General features: G+C 53.8%; 1 protein-coding gene across 1 annotated transcript; it reads left to right on the top strand.

Annotated features, from left to right (window-relative positions):
* Positions 1-1,571: 1,571 nt before the first annotated feature.
* STAMBP (STAM binding protein) lies at positions 1,572-12,493 on the top strand. Its single transcript, XM_010155110.1, has 9 exons — positions 1,572-1,786; positions 6,382-6,457; positions 7,097-7,192; positions 7,863-8,238; positions 8,943-9,067; positions 10,000-10,137; positions 11,309-11,421; positions 11,810-11,909; positions 12,336-12,493. The coding sequence occupies exons 1-9, from the start codon at positions 1,572-1,574 to the stop codon at positions 12,390-12,392; spliced, it is 1,296 nt and encodes a 431-aa protein (XP_010153412.1). The 3' UTR covers positions 12,393-12,493.
* The last annotated feature ends 885 nt before the right edge of the window (positions 12,494-13,378 follow it).

Genomic DNA, 13,378 nt, shown 5'->3' with positions numbered 1-13,378 from the left:
TGGGAGCCCGTGGGGGCTTTGGTTGGGGCATCTTCTCACTCTTTGTCCAGAGGGGAGGGCAGGGGGGGGAGGTTGTGGGAGGGAACAACAGCAGGTGTCCCTGCTCTCCCTTTCAGAGGAGGGGTTATGGCAGTTCTGCAGGGCTCTGGTGAGGTGGCAGGCTCTTCCCGTCTCCTGCTGGGCAGTGTCTGAGCGGGGTCTGTAGTCTGGGAGCAGGTAGCTCGGGGGGGAGTGGTTTGGGTACTTTTTTCTCGAGGTGTGCTGTGGGAATTGATGGGGGGCGATGGGATGGGGCTCTGGGCTGGGGACACCAGGAGTTACAGTGTGTGAGTGGTGTCTGTTGCTTCTTGGGGAAGAGGGACTGTGGAACTTGTCAGGGGGCTTTGGTTTGGGGAGGTGACAGAGCGGTCTGGCTTGGGTGACCACACACCCAGTGAGGAGGAGAAGCTGAAGCCCGCTCCGAGCTGTAGCTCAGTCACACCCTGTAAGTGAGCACTTTGTCATGACACCCTCTGGCAGGACTGAATCCCGCAGCTCTTATTTAGGGCAAAAGGCCTGTGGAGGCCTCTCCAGGATGTGGGCTGAGAAACGTGGGCCTGCCTGCTGTCAAAAGGGGCTTCTGCTCTGAGGCAATCCCAGAACGGCAACTTAGCTCAGCTTGGCACCTTTCCCCAAGGAAGGAGGAAGGAGTTGTGGTAAACGGTGATGTTGTTTGTGTGGCAGCTGTGTTGCTGGAAGGCTTGTGAGGTGCTCTGCAGTGATTTCATAGTTTAACCCTTACGCTGGTCCAGGGTGGCTTTTCCAGGGGAAACCTGCTTTTGGTGCAAGCAAAAGCATTGTGGAGAGTTTCTGCCTTTGCTGCCCCTCAACAAGTCTTGGCTCTTCCTCAGCTTTGAATTTATTGCCTTGTGCCATGGGGCTGTGGGTGAGAAGGGTTTTTTTTGGAGCCAAGCAGGAGGCAGACGCATGGATCAGGTCGAGGTGCATTCCTGGGGTGACGGGTGTGCCTCCCGCCGCACGGGGGAGAAAGACATGGCAACCCTGCCTGGGCAAGAGCAATTTAGGATCAAGCTTGTTGTGTAGGGATGGATCTGCTGAGCAGCAGCGGCTGGAAGGATGGCCTTCAGCTCTGTCCTCTTTTCACTGCTGTGTAAGCGAAACGGTGAATGCTGCAGTGTGGAAACCCTCCTTGAGTCCGAATGAAATGCTTCGGCCATCTGCTCCCAGACTAAGGATCAGCATTAGTTTTGTTGCATGGAGACAGCCAGGAAGGAAGTGCTCCTTTGGGTGGGATTTGGATGGGTCAAACCATAGTTTGGTCTTGAAGTTGTGGCTGCCTTTCAGATTGTAAAGTAAATATCCAAGCACAGTTTCCCAAACGAGCTGGGTTTCTCCCAGATTCCACCCTCAGGAGCTAGCTTGCCCCCTGTATTAAATGCTTTTCTCCTGAGGGGGAGTGATTTCTATCGAGGAAAGAAAGTCCTGAGGAAACTGGATGAGTTACCTGGTTTATGTTGGTTAAGATGCACTTTCCTCCCACCACAGGGTTGTTCAGCCTCGCAGCAGCTTTGATGTGTGTCATCATGCCCGACCACGCTGACGTCAGCCTCCCGCCGGATGAGCGAGTCCGAAAACTGATCCAGGTGGGAAGTGCCGTGGAAGTGAACGAGGACGTCCCGCCGCGACGCTACTACCGCTCCGGAGTGGAGATCCTCCGCATGGCGACTGTTTACTCGGAGGAAGGCAATATTGAGCATGCCTTTATCCTCTACAACAAATACATCACGTAAGAGCAGCACTGCTTTGTTTGCAAGTAACCGGCGTTGATAGGAGGGGTTGTGGGTTCGGTGTTGCATGTTTTGAGCGTGTCTAAACACTGTGAGGCCTTGGTGAGCTGGAAGAACTGGGTTCTGTCCAGGGCGTTTATGGATTTCAATCCTTTTGACTTTCGGTTCCCGCGGAGGTGAGGATGCAGCTGGTTAGACTGACCAGGAGATGTCATAAATGTGAGGCACAAACCCACAAACACTGCTCACCTCTTTGTGGGAGGTTTGTGAAAGTTGCCTTTGAAACCAGGCTGACCTTGTGTTCCTCTGTCCCTCTGCTAGTGGAGACTCCTGTCAGCAGGAGGGAGGTTTTGTCTCCTGTGTGTCAAAGCTTCCTGCTGTTTTATTGCTGCAGAGGAGCTAGATTGGTCTTGATTGTCACTAGGTTGGCTGTGACATCATACGGATTGGCAAGGATCCATGGTCAAGGATGTCTATACCAGATATCTCCCTGGAAAGGATCTAGGCTGGTTGGTGGTTTCTCTAATAAACAGCCTTTGGAGGAGAAGCCTGCTTTACACTTAGGTTACTACAGCCTTTTACAGCAGGCAGCGAGTTTCTCCCTCAGGTGCAGGGACCAGTTGTAGGTTTAGTTTTACATCTCAGAAGGAGTATAATCTACCCCTCTCCAAACACGCACACCTACGCCCAAGCCCTTCTTAGGAGGGACGTGGGGATGAGTTCTGGGTCCAAAGAACCTAATTCCAATCAACTGGTTTCTTGGGTACCGAGCACTCTTCTAGAAAGCTCCAGATCGTATATAAACCCAGCCAACACCCTGTTTGGCGTTTCAGCTGCCGGGTCTCCAGCTGTAGGGTCTGCATTCCATGTAGGCAAGTGCAGAGCCGCATATTCTTGCTGTCATCTCCGTAGCTGCCCAGAAACGAGCCATCTTGGGTCTGAAACCCCACTGCTGTGCCCGCCGGGCTGGAGCATACACCGTGCTAACGCGGTGACGTGGTGTCGGGTCTGGATAGTGTCTGAGCAGCCCAGAGTACAAGCGGAGCAAGCGTGCGCTCCTCTGCGTAGCTGTGCCTGTTGGTGTTTAAAGGGCTGAAACTCATGATTCTCAGAAAACATCCCAATGGCAGAGTGTCCCGTTCCTGTAGGTTTTTTGGCCAACAGCCTGTTCCTCCCGCTTTTACCCAGTGCCACTCTGGTATGGTCCTTGTTGTGCCCACACTACCCACTTATCCAGGATGTGGTTGGCATCTCCCTGGGCATTTTCTCTCCCTGCCCCTGCGTGCAGGGTTCCTGCCCCTTAAATCCAACACATTTTTCTCTGATTAGCTTTTCTTCCCGCCTTGCACTTCCTGAGCTTTTATGGGCATTTTAGCGAGTGCCCTGAGAGGCTGCACAGGGAGCTGGGAAGTGTAAAACCCTCGGGAAGGTTTCCAGGCTGGTTACGTAGCTGGGGCCAAAGGAGAAACTCTTTAACTAAACAAATGAACTAAAAGCACCTTTGCTGTTTCATTATAGCAGTAAGAGGTCCTGGCGTGTTTTCTCTCCAGCAGCTTTCAAACGCTCGTGGCTTGTACGTTAGCCTGGCTGCCAGGAGGGTGAGAATCCTTCCCTTGGTGTGATTTCTTCAGCACTGATGAATATGAGCTGTTTCCCTGGATTGTCCAAAGAGATGAACTTAATATCACAGTCTCGTTTCTGTCAATGAAGATAGGAAACTGTAGCTCAAGCAGTGGGCTTGATGCAGAATTTTCTAGATGCACTTCCCCAAGGGGCACAGTCCAGAAGGCAAGGGCAGGGCACTGGTAATTGCAGCCTTGCACGGGACTTGCTCTGCTCTCCCCTTTCTAGAAACAGGACTTGGATTCTTGCCCTGCTGCTTCAGCCCACATCTGTGGTCAGTGCTGTGGCTGCCCTTCCTCGGAGCTCAGCTCCATGCCAGAGCGTATGACCTAGTGCGGGTGCTTTCCTCATCAGCCTGTGCCTTCAGGAAGGGCAGGGCTCCAGCCTGGAGAAGTACGAGAGGCTCTTAGCTTGGTGTGTTTGGTGGGAGCGAGGTGTGCCTTGTGGGCTTTAGGTAGCTGGATTTCTCTTTATTTCCCTATAGAGCACTCCCCAAGCCTGATCTCAAGACACGATGAGATCTGGGTTGAGGCACCCGATCTGGGGAGCCGTTGGGTTTGAGACAAGCCATTGGGTTTGAGACAAGCTTGTTTGGTCACGGGGTAGTCTCAAGACAGATCCGCAGAGATTCCCCCTGAGGCAGCCCATTCCCTGTTTGGCCCTCTGTTGCCTGCTTGACCTCCAGGTCTCTTGGCTTACACAGCACCTCTGTTTCCCATGTGGAAACGAAGCTCATTGCCCAGCACTCCTCACGGGGGCGCAGGAGGGCGACACGACTATCTCGAAGAATAAGCAGGTTGGGCTTTTAACACATTTGTCTTGTCACCTTGTCAGACATCTGCTTGCGTGTCTTCTTGAACAGCTGCTTCTGCATTATCTGAGTGGATGTTTTCCTTGCCTTGCCATCAGGCACCATAGGTTTGATTTTGTTAAAGCCTAATAAGAAAGTAAATAGATCAAGATGTGAGTTTTTTGTGGTGTCTGGGTCCTGGTTAGCCTGTGTGACTGTGAGCTGCTAGGATTGGCTCTGGGGGTTTGCGTGGGGCGTTGCAAGGGACTCGAGAGATGCCGACTTGGCGTGCGTGCTGTAGCAGTGCTTAAAAATAGCCTGTGATGTGGCTGCCTGGTGCCAAACAGCTGCTGCTCACAGTGGACTTGGGAGCAGGCGGAGGTTTGAACAAGCCCAAAACTCCTGGTGATGGGAGCCGCAGGTTTTGGTCTTGCCAAGCCTCAGCTGGGCTGTCGATAGGAAGTGGGAACTGCTCCTGCCTTTCCTCTGCCTCCCTCCCCAGTCTGCTGCTGCCTGGTCTTGCCCCAGAGTTTTACCCTGGCTGCCTGAGCCTTCCTCATATCCTGCTGCCCACCTTTTTCCCCCTTCCGTGACTTGTGGAAACCCAGCTGTCCCTGCTGTTTTTTCCATCCTCCTCAGGCCAGCATCTGCTCTTAATCCTTCTTAATTAATCCCTTCCATTTTAATCTGCTAGCTGTTGGCAATGATCACAGCCTTGTTTTGTCTCCTCGACACAGTGACCTACTTCACAACCACCAGCCGGGACCTCGCCGTGCGTTTCGGATGGAGCAACGGCTTCTCTGTGGCTCCGGGCTGTGACGTGGTTACGCTGATCCTGCGGTCTCTGGCGAGAGCATCCTCACGCTCTCTGTGGCAACCAGAGGCATTCGGGGTTGCAGGAAGTCCTTCCTCTTCCCAGAGGACTGAGGTTTCGGAGCAGCTGGGCTTATTATTGCACGCAGGAAGAGTGTTCTCGCTCTGTCCCCGCTGAGTTTTTCCCGCTTGGCTCTGCTTGGTTTGTTTGTGCTGTCCCCCAGGTCACAGTCTACTCCTCACTACCCTTATTTCTTGTGCCTGGGCACGAGGCTGCTCTCTGAAGGCTTCAGCATCTCCTTCGGACACTGAAGTGGTGTAGCAAAGAGCCATGAGGGAGAGCAGGGCTTTGTGTGTTGTACCCATGGGCTTTGTGGACACTCGGAGCAAGCACAGCTCTGCGTGCAGGAGGCAAGGACCCAGCTAAGCTTGCTGTGAGCTCACCCTGAGCACTCAGTCAGCTAGCGTGCTGCTGGGGACTTGTTCACAGAGTTAATCTGGGGATGCCTCAAGCCTGGCGAGCCTCACGGGGCTGAACCTGAGTGAACTGCCCCATGTTGGTGGGCTTTTTTCCTCATTCTAGTGCTTGCAGTACTCTTTCTCTGTATCTTCACCACTGTGTCCTACAGAGCTCCCTGGAAGGGGTTATCCCAGTTGTAGAGAAGCCAAAGATTAACCTGTTTGTAGTCGTGCTGGGAGCAGGGTGATGTTGAGCTCAGTGTGATTTTTTCCCCCCTCCCGGCAGTCTGCAGAGAAACAGCCCTGCTGCCTGAAATCCTGCCCTGCCGGGCCACAGAGCCAAAGGGCTCCTGATGCAGCAGCCAAGGATGTTGGGAACTTGCTTTTAGCTTACCTGCAAGTTTTCTCTTTTCAAGGTCTGAGTTGATTTCCCTGTCTTGAGCACAAACAGTTTGTTCCCCTGTGCGGTAGGGCAGTGTGAGCACTGAGTCAGCCGAGTCCTTGAGCTTGTGTGTAATCCCCTTGGATGCTCGCAGAGGTGTAGGCAGGTGCCCAAGGACCTTCCTGAATCACCACCAGTGTCCTTGGTGTTTTAGACCAGCTTATTAATGCTTCTGTTCAAAACAGATGTAGTTATCCTTGAGGATTGTCTCCAAAGTCCAGGTGGAAGAAGAATCTCTTGGGACTGAACACAATCTCCTGTGTGCCATGAGGAGCTCAGAAGGCCATTATGTGAGGGAGGGGCAGACATCTGCCCTGACTGTGGGCTGCTCAGAGCCCAGGGAGGTGACACAGCAAAGGGACAGTGCTGGAGAGGAATGATCCTTACCCCCAAAATGCCACTTACTGTCTTGTGCTTGTCCCTTTCTGCTCTGATTCCGAAATGCAGTTTCTCTCCTGTGTTCACAGGCTCTTCATTGAGAAGCTGCCACAGCACCGTGATTATAAGACTGCTGTCATACCCGAAAAGAGGGAGACAATGAGAGTAAGTAGTAACGTTGCCAAGTCTTTAACGGCTGCTGTCAGAAATGTTTTGGTGTCATCGACGTTGGGGTTTCATGGCTCTGGGGCGAGTGATGCACACAGACACTGAGAAGCCTTGGCTTGGCCGGGCAGTCAAATCCCTTGGGAGTTTGATTTGGGTTCTTCACACCCTGTTGCACTTGCGCTGGGCTGGCTGTGGTTTGCCAGCTTACTTCCCGTTGAGCACTGGGGTGTCCTTTCTTTCCTGTTCAACTCCCTGCTTTCCGAACACCGCGTGGCTTTTCCATCTGTGGTGGCTGGATGCTCGGTGTGGTGGGCCTCAAGGGGATCCCTGGGGATTGCGCACAGCCGTAAGAAGCTACCACTCCTCTGCTCGACACGGACCAGAAGAGGGAAGGACAGCGCTGCCTGAGCTCTTGCTCGGTGGTGGTGGCTACAACGCGCTGGTCTGCAGCCTGCCCAGACACAGCTGCAGCCTGCCCAGACACAGCGTGGAGCTGCTCGCCCCTTCCTGCCCCTTGACAAGCAGGTGGTTTATAATTTCTGGGTGTTACATGTCCCTTGGTTCTTGCATCTCTCAGGTCTGGTTTTTCTTGTCTTGGGACTATCACACTCTTACGACTGTGTTTCCTCCCTGCAGAAACTGAAAGAAGTAGCCTTCCCCAGGGCTGAAGAGCTCAAGGCGGAGCTGTTAAAGAGGTACGCCAAGGACTATGCTAAGTACAAGGAGCAGAAGGTGAGTGAGAGGAGACTGGAGGCCTGTGCTCCCTAGAAGACCCTCAGCCACAAAGTGTTTGGAAGAGGGCAGGTCTCCAGAGCTCCCTGGGTGCTCTGAAATGTGAAGTCTGGGTGGGTCCAGCCCTGTCCCGATCTCTCTCTGCTGCATTATGTAGGTGCATCTGTCACAGGCACCGTGGCACCTCTTTTCCTTGTGCACCCTGGAGGCACTCTGAGCTGGGACTGTTGGTTGGCTGTTTTGTCTCTTTGTCCCAGCGTGAGGTCTAGGTCTGAGGATCCAGAAGCTGAGCAGGCAGCTGCTAGCAGCGTGGGCAAGGATCTGGGGGTCTGTGAGCAAAGCAGAAAACTCCACAGTCAGTTTTGCTGCGGGCAAGTGGGATTTTAGAGCTGGGATGGAGGGAAATCAACCTGGAATTACATTCCTATGGAAGAGGGGAGGCTAAGGCAGCAGTTTTACTGCCCTGGTCTAGCTCTCCTGACGGAAGTGCGGATCTCTGTTTTGCAAGCTGAAGCTTCCTTGCAGGGAGTGCTGCTTGCTGCGTTCCTTTTACAGACCCTTTAGAAGGAGCCTGGGATTGCTGAGGGTCTGAGGTGCACAGGCTTTGTATTCTGCCTCGGGCCAGCGTTCCCCTGCCTGCTGATGCCTCTTGGTGTATTTCTCCTTGCAGAAGGAGGAGGCAGAAGAATTTGCACGCAACTTGGCTTTGCAGCAGCAGCTGGAAGAGGAGAAAAATCGGGTAGCCCTGATGAAGCAGCAGCAGGCAGAGCAAGAGCAATTTCATGCCTTTGAGGAGATGATTCGACGACAGGAGCTGGAGAAGGAACGTCTAAGGATAGTGCAGGAATTTGGAAAGCCAGAGCCAAGTCCTGAGTCTCTGGACGGGCCCCTCATCCCTGGTGTGGAAAAGCCCCCGACTGATTTAATCCCAAAGGTTCCTGTCTCTCCAGTTCACCCTGCAAGTCCATCAGCAGCGACTGTCTCATCCAAGCCTCCTGTCGTGGACAGATCTTTGAAGCCCAGTGCTCTGGGGAGCACGGAAACCAGTTAGTACCTCTCAGTACACCCTTTTCCCTTGCTGGGGCTGTGCCAAATGCAGTTGAGGAGCCGATTTGTCTGGGAGGTTCTTGGATGTATCTGATCATGGCTCCATCCCATCTGGGCCTTCCAAGTCACTGGATGTTCTCCCTGTTGGCCAGTACATTTTTGCAGGGCTGGGGAGAAGTCCCCTCTTGGGAATCAGCCCCCTATGCTTCTCCAGCCCGGTCTCTCTGCTGATCCAAAGTCTACAGCCGATTTGGCTTCCCTAGATCCAAATACTTGTTGGAGGCTGGGGTTTAGTTCCTGGCTAGGCTGGCCAGATTCTCCTCCTGACCAAATTCTCTTCTGCAAAATACGGCTCCAAAATACTGATGGGGACATTTCTTGATGACTGGTTCATGCCCAGTGACGTGTCTTACTTTAAATGACATGATGTAAGCGTGTGTGGAGTCGTTTTTGTTAACAAAATACTGGAATTTGGACACACAGCTTCAAGTGTCTTTCTCGCTACGTGTCTCTTGCCCTGTTTGGAAAGGGGTAGTGGCTGTCCCTTGTGAAGCGTCACAGTGGCTTTATTCACCTGTGACTGCTGTTTTAAGGGTAGACATTAGAGCAGTTTGTTTCCAGTCCTTCCAGGTACTGACCCGAGGGATCTTTTCTGCAGCATCCCCAACTGTCATTGCTCATTGTGCTCCTATTCTCCCCACAGATGCAAGTATGGATGTCCTTCGCCAGGTCATCGTCCCTAGGGAGCTCTGCCAGAAATTCCTCCAGCTGGCTGATGCCAACACGATCCGGGGTGTGGAGACATGTGGGATCCTCTGCGGTAAGCTGGTAAGGTGATAATCCTGGTCAAGACCCTGGAAGTGGCTCAGGGGCCTCTTGTCAAGGTGCAGCGGCTTTGAAAATGGCTGGAGGACTCTGATTTCTGCCACGGAAGGTTGTAGCGCAGCTTCACTGATGACTAAGCTTTCATGTGAGCGTTAGGAATGACCTGCTTCTCCTTTTCCAGCCTTTTACGTTAGGATTTCCTCACACGGAGTGAGATGCCAGCCACTGAGTCCCCACGAGTATTCAGCTTCCCCCATCCAGGTGCCGACTCTCTGACGGTGCCTGCGCTGAGCAGTCCCACGGTGACGGGCAGCTCCGGTGACACGTCCTTTTGGTACCAGCAGGACTGAGCTGCCCCAGCTCTGAACTGGGACCCTCACCCAGACAAGGCCGTGCAGGCACGGACTGGAGACAGTTAACTCTCCCGCCCGAGAGCTTGCTTGCACAGGTTTCTGTAGGCAGCGCTCTCTCCCCCAGTCACTTGGGGCTGCTTTGCTTGCAGAAGTTTGCTTTGAAATGAAGTTGTTTGATGTAGCGACTTTCTGCGATCCAGCTGCTTCCAGACGCTTGGCGATTTATGTAATTATAAATCATCTCCTAGTGAAGGGGAAGGTTCGCTTTGGTGGGTGTCCAGGACTTCTTTGTGGGTGCTCTGCATGGCAGGGAGATGGAATAGGAAACCGTAGGTCATGCTCAGACTGAGAAAATCCTTTGACTGCTTTGCCAGTAGCTTGCAGTTGCCATTCCTGTGACCTGTAAATGGACGGTAGATGCTTCCATGGGCTTGTTTCAGAGCTGTGGAGCCCCTGAGTGATGAACGTAGAAGTACCATGTTCCCAAAGCTTCGGAAATCACCTTTGCGCCAGTGAGCGGCAGCAGCCCCCCTGCTTGGGAGGGGAGTCCGGTGTGTAACAGCCCCCTGTGCTGCCTTGCAGATGAGGAACGAGTTCACGATAACCCACGTCATCGTTCCCAAGCAGTACGGGGGCCCCGATTATTGCAACACGGAGAACGAGGAGGAGCTCTTCGTCATCCAGGATCAGCACGGCCTTGTTACGCTGGGCTGGATCCATGTGAGTCTCTTGTTCCTCTTTCACTTCCCAACTGGCCTTGCCTTCAGCCAGGAGGGAAAAAGGTGTGTGGAGCAGGGCTGGTGGAAGAGAATTTACTGGAGGAGGTGGCATGGAGCAGGCAGCATCCTCTGCTTGGATTTCTCCCTCTGCTGCAATCTCAGTCACTACTCTCACTGCTGGAGAAATCCAGGTCTGTTTTAAGTTTGGGTCCCTTCCTAAAGCATCAGGCCCTTTTGAAAGTGGGATACTGGGCATCCAACTCATGCTTCATCCACCTAAAAACTGACCCCAGAGGCACTCCTGGAGCATCCTGAGCTCCTGCTGTCCAGCGCAGGGCCTCTCCCGTGATGCATCCCTATAGTAGCGCTGCTTTTTGGAGACAGCTGTGTGCTGCTCTGCCTCAGGATGTGCCAGTTCCAGATTCCTCCGCTGGCTTCAGCACGCTGCCCTGCTGCCTGTCCCCGCAGAGCCTTTGGCAGTCGGATCGGTGCCAAGCAAAACGTTTGGTGCTGCTGAGTAATCTCTCGAAAGCAGCAGCTGCCTCACAGGCTTTGACAAATAAATGCCTGCTGCATGTGCCTGATACATGCGGGGTGTCTGCCTTTGGTGTTAACTCTTCGGTGGCAGCCCTGTGATACTCGGGGACCTTCTGGAATCCTTCTGACCTTTCTGCTGGTCTTGACAACAAAAACCTAACAAACAAAAGGAGAAAGACCCTTTGAGCAGGAATTTAGGATGTGAAATGTAGCTGTCGGCTAGCGTTGGGTAAGGTGGTGGCTGTCTGCGATCGTCCAACCCTTGGGAACCTTGGTGGAATGTGGCATCTTGGCGGTGTGTTCCGTGCCTGGTGATGCTGTGCCCCAGGGTAGCTGCACTGGAGAAGGGTGTGAAGTGTGCGTGTAGGCGTGCAAGGACAGCGTTGTACGCTGTAGTGTGACTTCCTGTGGGATATGGCCAGAAATGTAGAGTTCCTCCTGCAGTTTTCCCAAATGGAAAAGAGGAGCAGATGTTTTGGGACAACCCAAAACCACTTTCGGTACTCAAGCATGTCCTCTGTGCCACCCAAGGAGCTGTGTCACTTCTCCTGCACCCTGCCCTTGGCAGATGCCACTCCTCTGGCCCTGCTGTTCTCCAGCCTCGCTGTAACCTCCTCTCTGCTGCTCTATTTCAGACTCACCCCACACAGACAGCCTTCCTCTCCAGCGTTGACCTGCACACCCACTGCTCCTACCAGATGATGTTGCCGGAGTCCATCGCTATTGTGTGTTCTCCGAAATACCAGGAGTAAGCATGGATGTGGGGTAGGGGAAGCCTTGCCCTCCAAGAGGCTGGGCAGGTCTGGCCTCTTCAGAAGGTACGGAAGGGCTGTTTACCATGCCCCTTCCTCTGCTGGATTCCTGATGTGGGAATAAAATGTCAAGTCACCACAGGAAATTTTTTTGAGCGTGTGTAGTTTGGCTGCTTTTCTGAGCTGGTTCGAGGGGGTGGTTGTATCCAGGTGGTTGCCCACCCGTGAAAGGAGACCCCGCAGGGCTGGGCAGAGGAGCATCCCGCAGCATGCGTCCCTGCTCTCGCTTGAGATGAGCAGGCTCAAGCGTGCTCCTCGAGACCCAGGAGATGCTTCTACCTGCAGAGGCTTGAGCTACACAGACCTTGTGTTTATTTGCTCTAGGACGGGGTTTTTCAAGCTGACGGAGCATGGCCTGGAGGAGATCTCTTCCTGCCGGCAGAAAGGATTCCACCCGCACCCCAAAGACCCCCCTCTCTTCACTGTAAGTCCCCCCGGTGAGGCAGCGGGGCTGGAGGGCTGCGAGTTGGCGTGTTGGCCACTTCACTTGGATCTGGGTCTGTGTTGGTGCTCGGCTGCGACCCAGGGCTGGGGGCTCGGCCTGGCAGGGCCTGTCTCTGCCTAGGGTTGAGGTGCAAGAGCCTCCTGACCCGCTGGGTGTGTTGGAGGCGTGAGGCAGAGCGCTGCTCTGCAGAAACAGGTCAAGCCAGCGGCAAAGGCTTTGAGAGACCTGTATTTGTGTCCTGCCGTGGGCTCTGTGTGGCACCCGGCACTGGTTCCTGGTCCGAGAGGGCTGTTGTGCAAAGGACACTGGGTGCAGGTTGTGTCAGGGGGTAGAAGGAGACTCACCTGAGCTGTGGGAACATCTGAATAACTCCCTGTCTGCTCTTTCTCTTCCTCTCTCTTCCAGACCTGCAATCACGTGTCCGTCGTGGAGAGAGACGTGGTCCTGATGGATCTCCGATAGGCCTTAACCATTTACCCAAAACCATCGGCCTTCCTTCTAGGCCTAGGAAAACGGTTTTTTTGGGTTTTTTTTCTTCCTGTAGCAGATGATTTCTACCGTGTAGTGATCCTTCCCCTTCCTCCTTCAATAATGGCAGTGAAATCGGTACCCTGACCTCAGTGCATGTGAAAACCTCAGTGCCTGGCGTCGGGCCGGCAAAGTGGTGCTGAGCTTCGAGCTGCGGGGAGAAGCTAACTGGAAATTCAAAGATGGAAGCTGACACTGAAGCACTTGTTTAATACTCTAATCTGCGGCTTGAACGGTTTCCTGGGGGAGCAGTCCCTGCGATTTGCTGCAACCATGAGGTGTGGAAACCTCTTCAAGTGCTTTCCAAGGTGGGACTTGCCCAGATGAACCCTTGCTTCGTTTGGCCTCTCTCTCTGGGTTGCTCTGGTCTCCGTGCAGCTGGCTGGAGTAGATGAGCCTTTGCTGAAACCTTCCTAAGGCCTCGCACCCTCACTCAGGAGCTTATCACCGCTGAGCTGGAGCGAGTCCTGCTTGCTGCTGCTCAGCTTTTTGCCTGGTGAGGTAAGAAGGGGCCCAACCTCTTTCGGGAACCCCTATTTCGGCGTTTTGGGGGAGAAGGTGCCTGGATGCGGTACTGTTCTGCGCGAGCTGCTTCGCTCCAGCAGCGGTGAGGGGTGTCTGGTTACTTTATTCCTTTTCCTGGATGGAGGCTTTGCTCCAGCCTTTGGGCTGCTCGGCGGGGGCTGGGTTTTGGCTTGTCCTTGGTGTTACCGTGGAGGAGGCGCTCAGTCTGGGCTGCAGTGCTGTTGTGTGAAGGCTCTGCAAGGCCATCGCCTCTCCGAGACACGACTCCAGCCGCTTCGATCCTCAAAGACCGCTGCCTCCGACTGCCTCTCAAAGCAGTATGAAATCTGTCCTTGCCAAAACCAAGCGCTCCGTGACGTCGCCGTTGTGCGGTACGCCGGCAGGGACCTGCTCCG

The sequence above is a fragment of the Eurypyga helias genome, unplaced genomic scaffold (genome assembly GCF_000690775.1).
Source record: "Eurypyga helias isolate BGI_N326 unplaced genomic scaffold, ASM69077v1 scaffold48577, whole genome shotgun sequence".
Classification (NCBI taxonomy): domain Eukaryota; kingdom Metazoa; phylum Chordata; class Aves; order Eurypygiformes; family Eurypygidae; genus Eurypyga; species Eurypyga helias.
Note: the sequence above shows the minus strand (reverse complement) of the source record. Positions and strands in the feature narration are given on the sequence as shown.

Coding starts and splice junctions, on each gene's coding strand:
- STAMBP (XM_010155110.1), top strand. CDS start 1,572: ATGTGTGTCATCATGCCCGACCACGCTGACGTCAGCCTCCCGCCGGAT. Junction 1,787..6,381: donor CTCTACAACAAATACATCAC/GTAAGAGCAGCA, acceptor CTGTGTTCACAG/GCTCTTCATTGAGAAGCTGC. Junction 10,138..11,308: donor TTACGCTGGGCTGGATCCAT/GTGAGTCTCTTG, acceptor GCTCTATTTCAG/ACTCACCCCACACAGACAGC.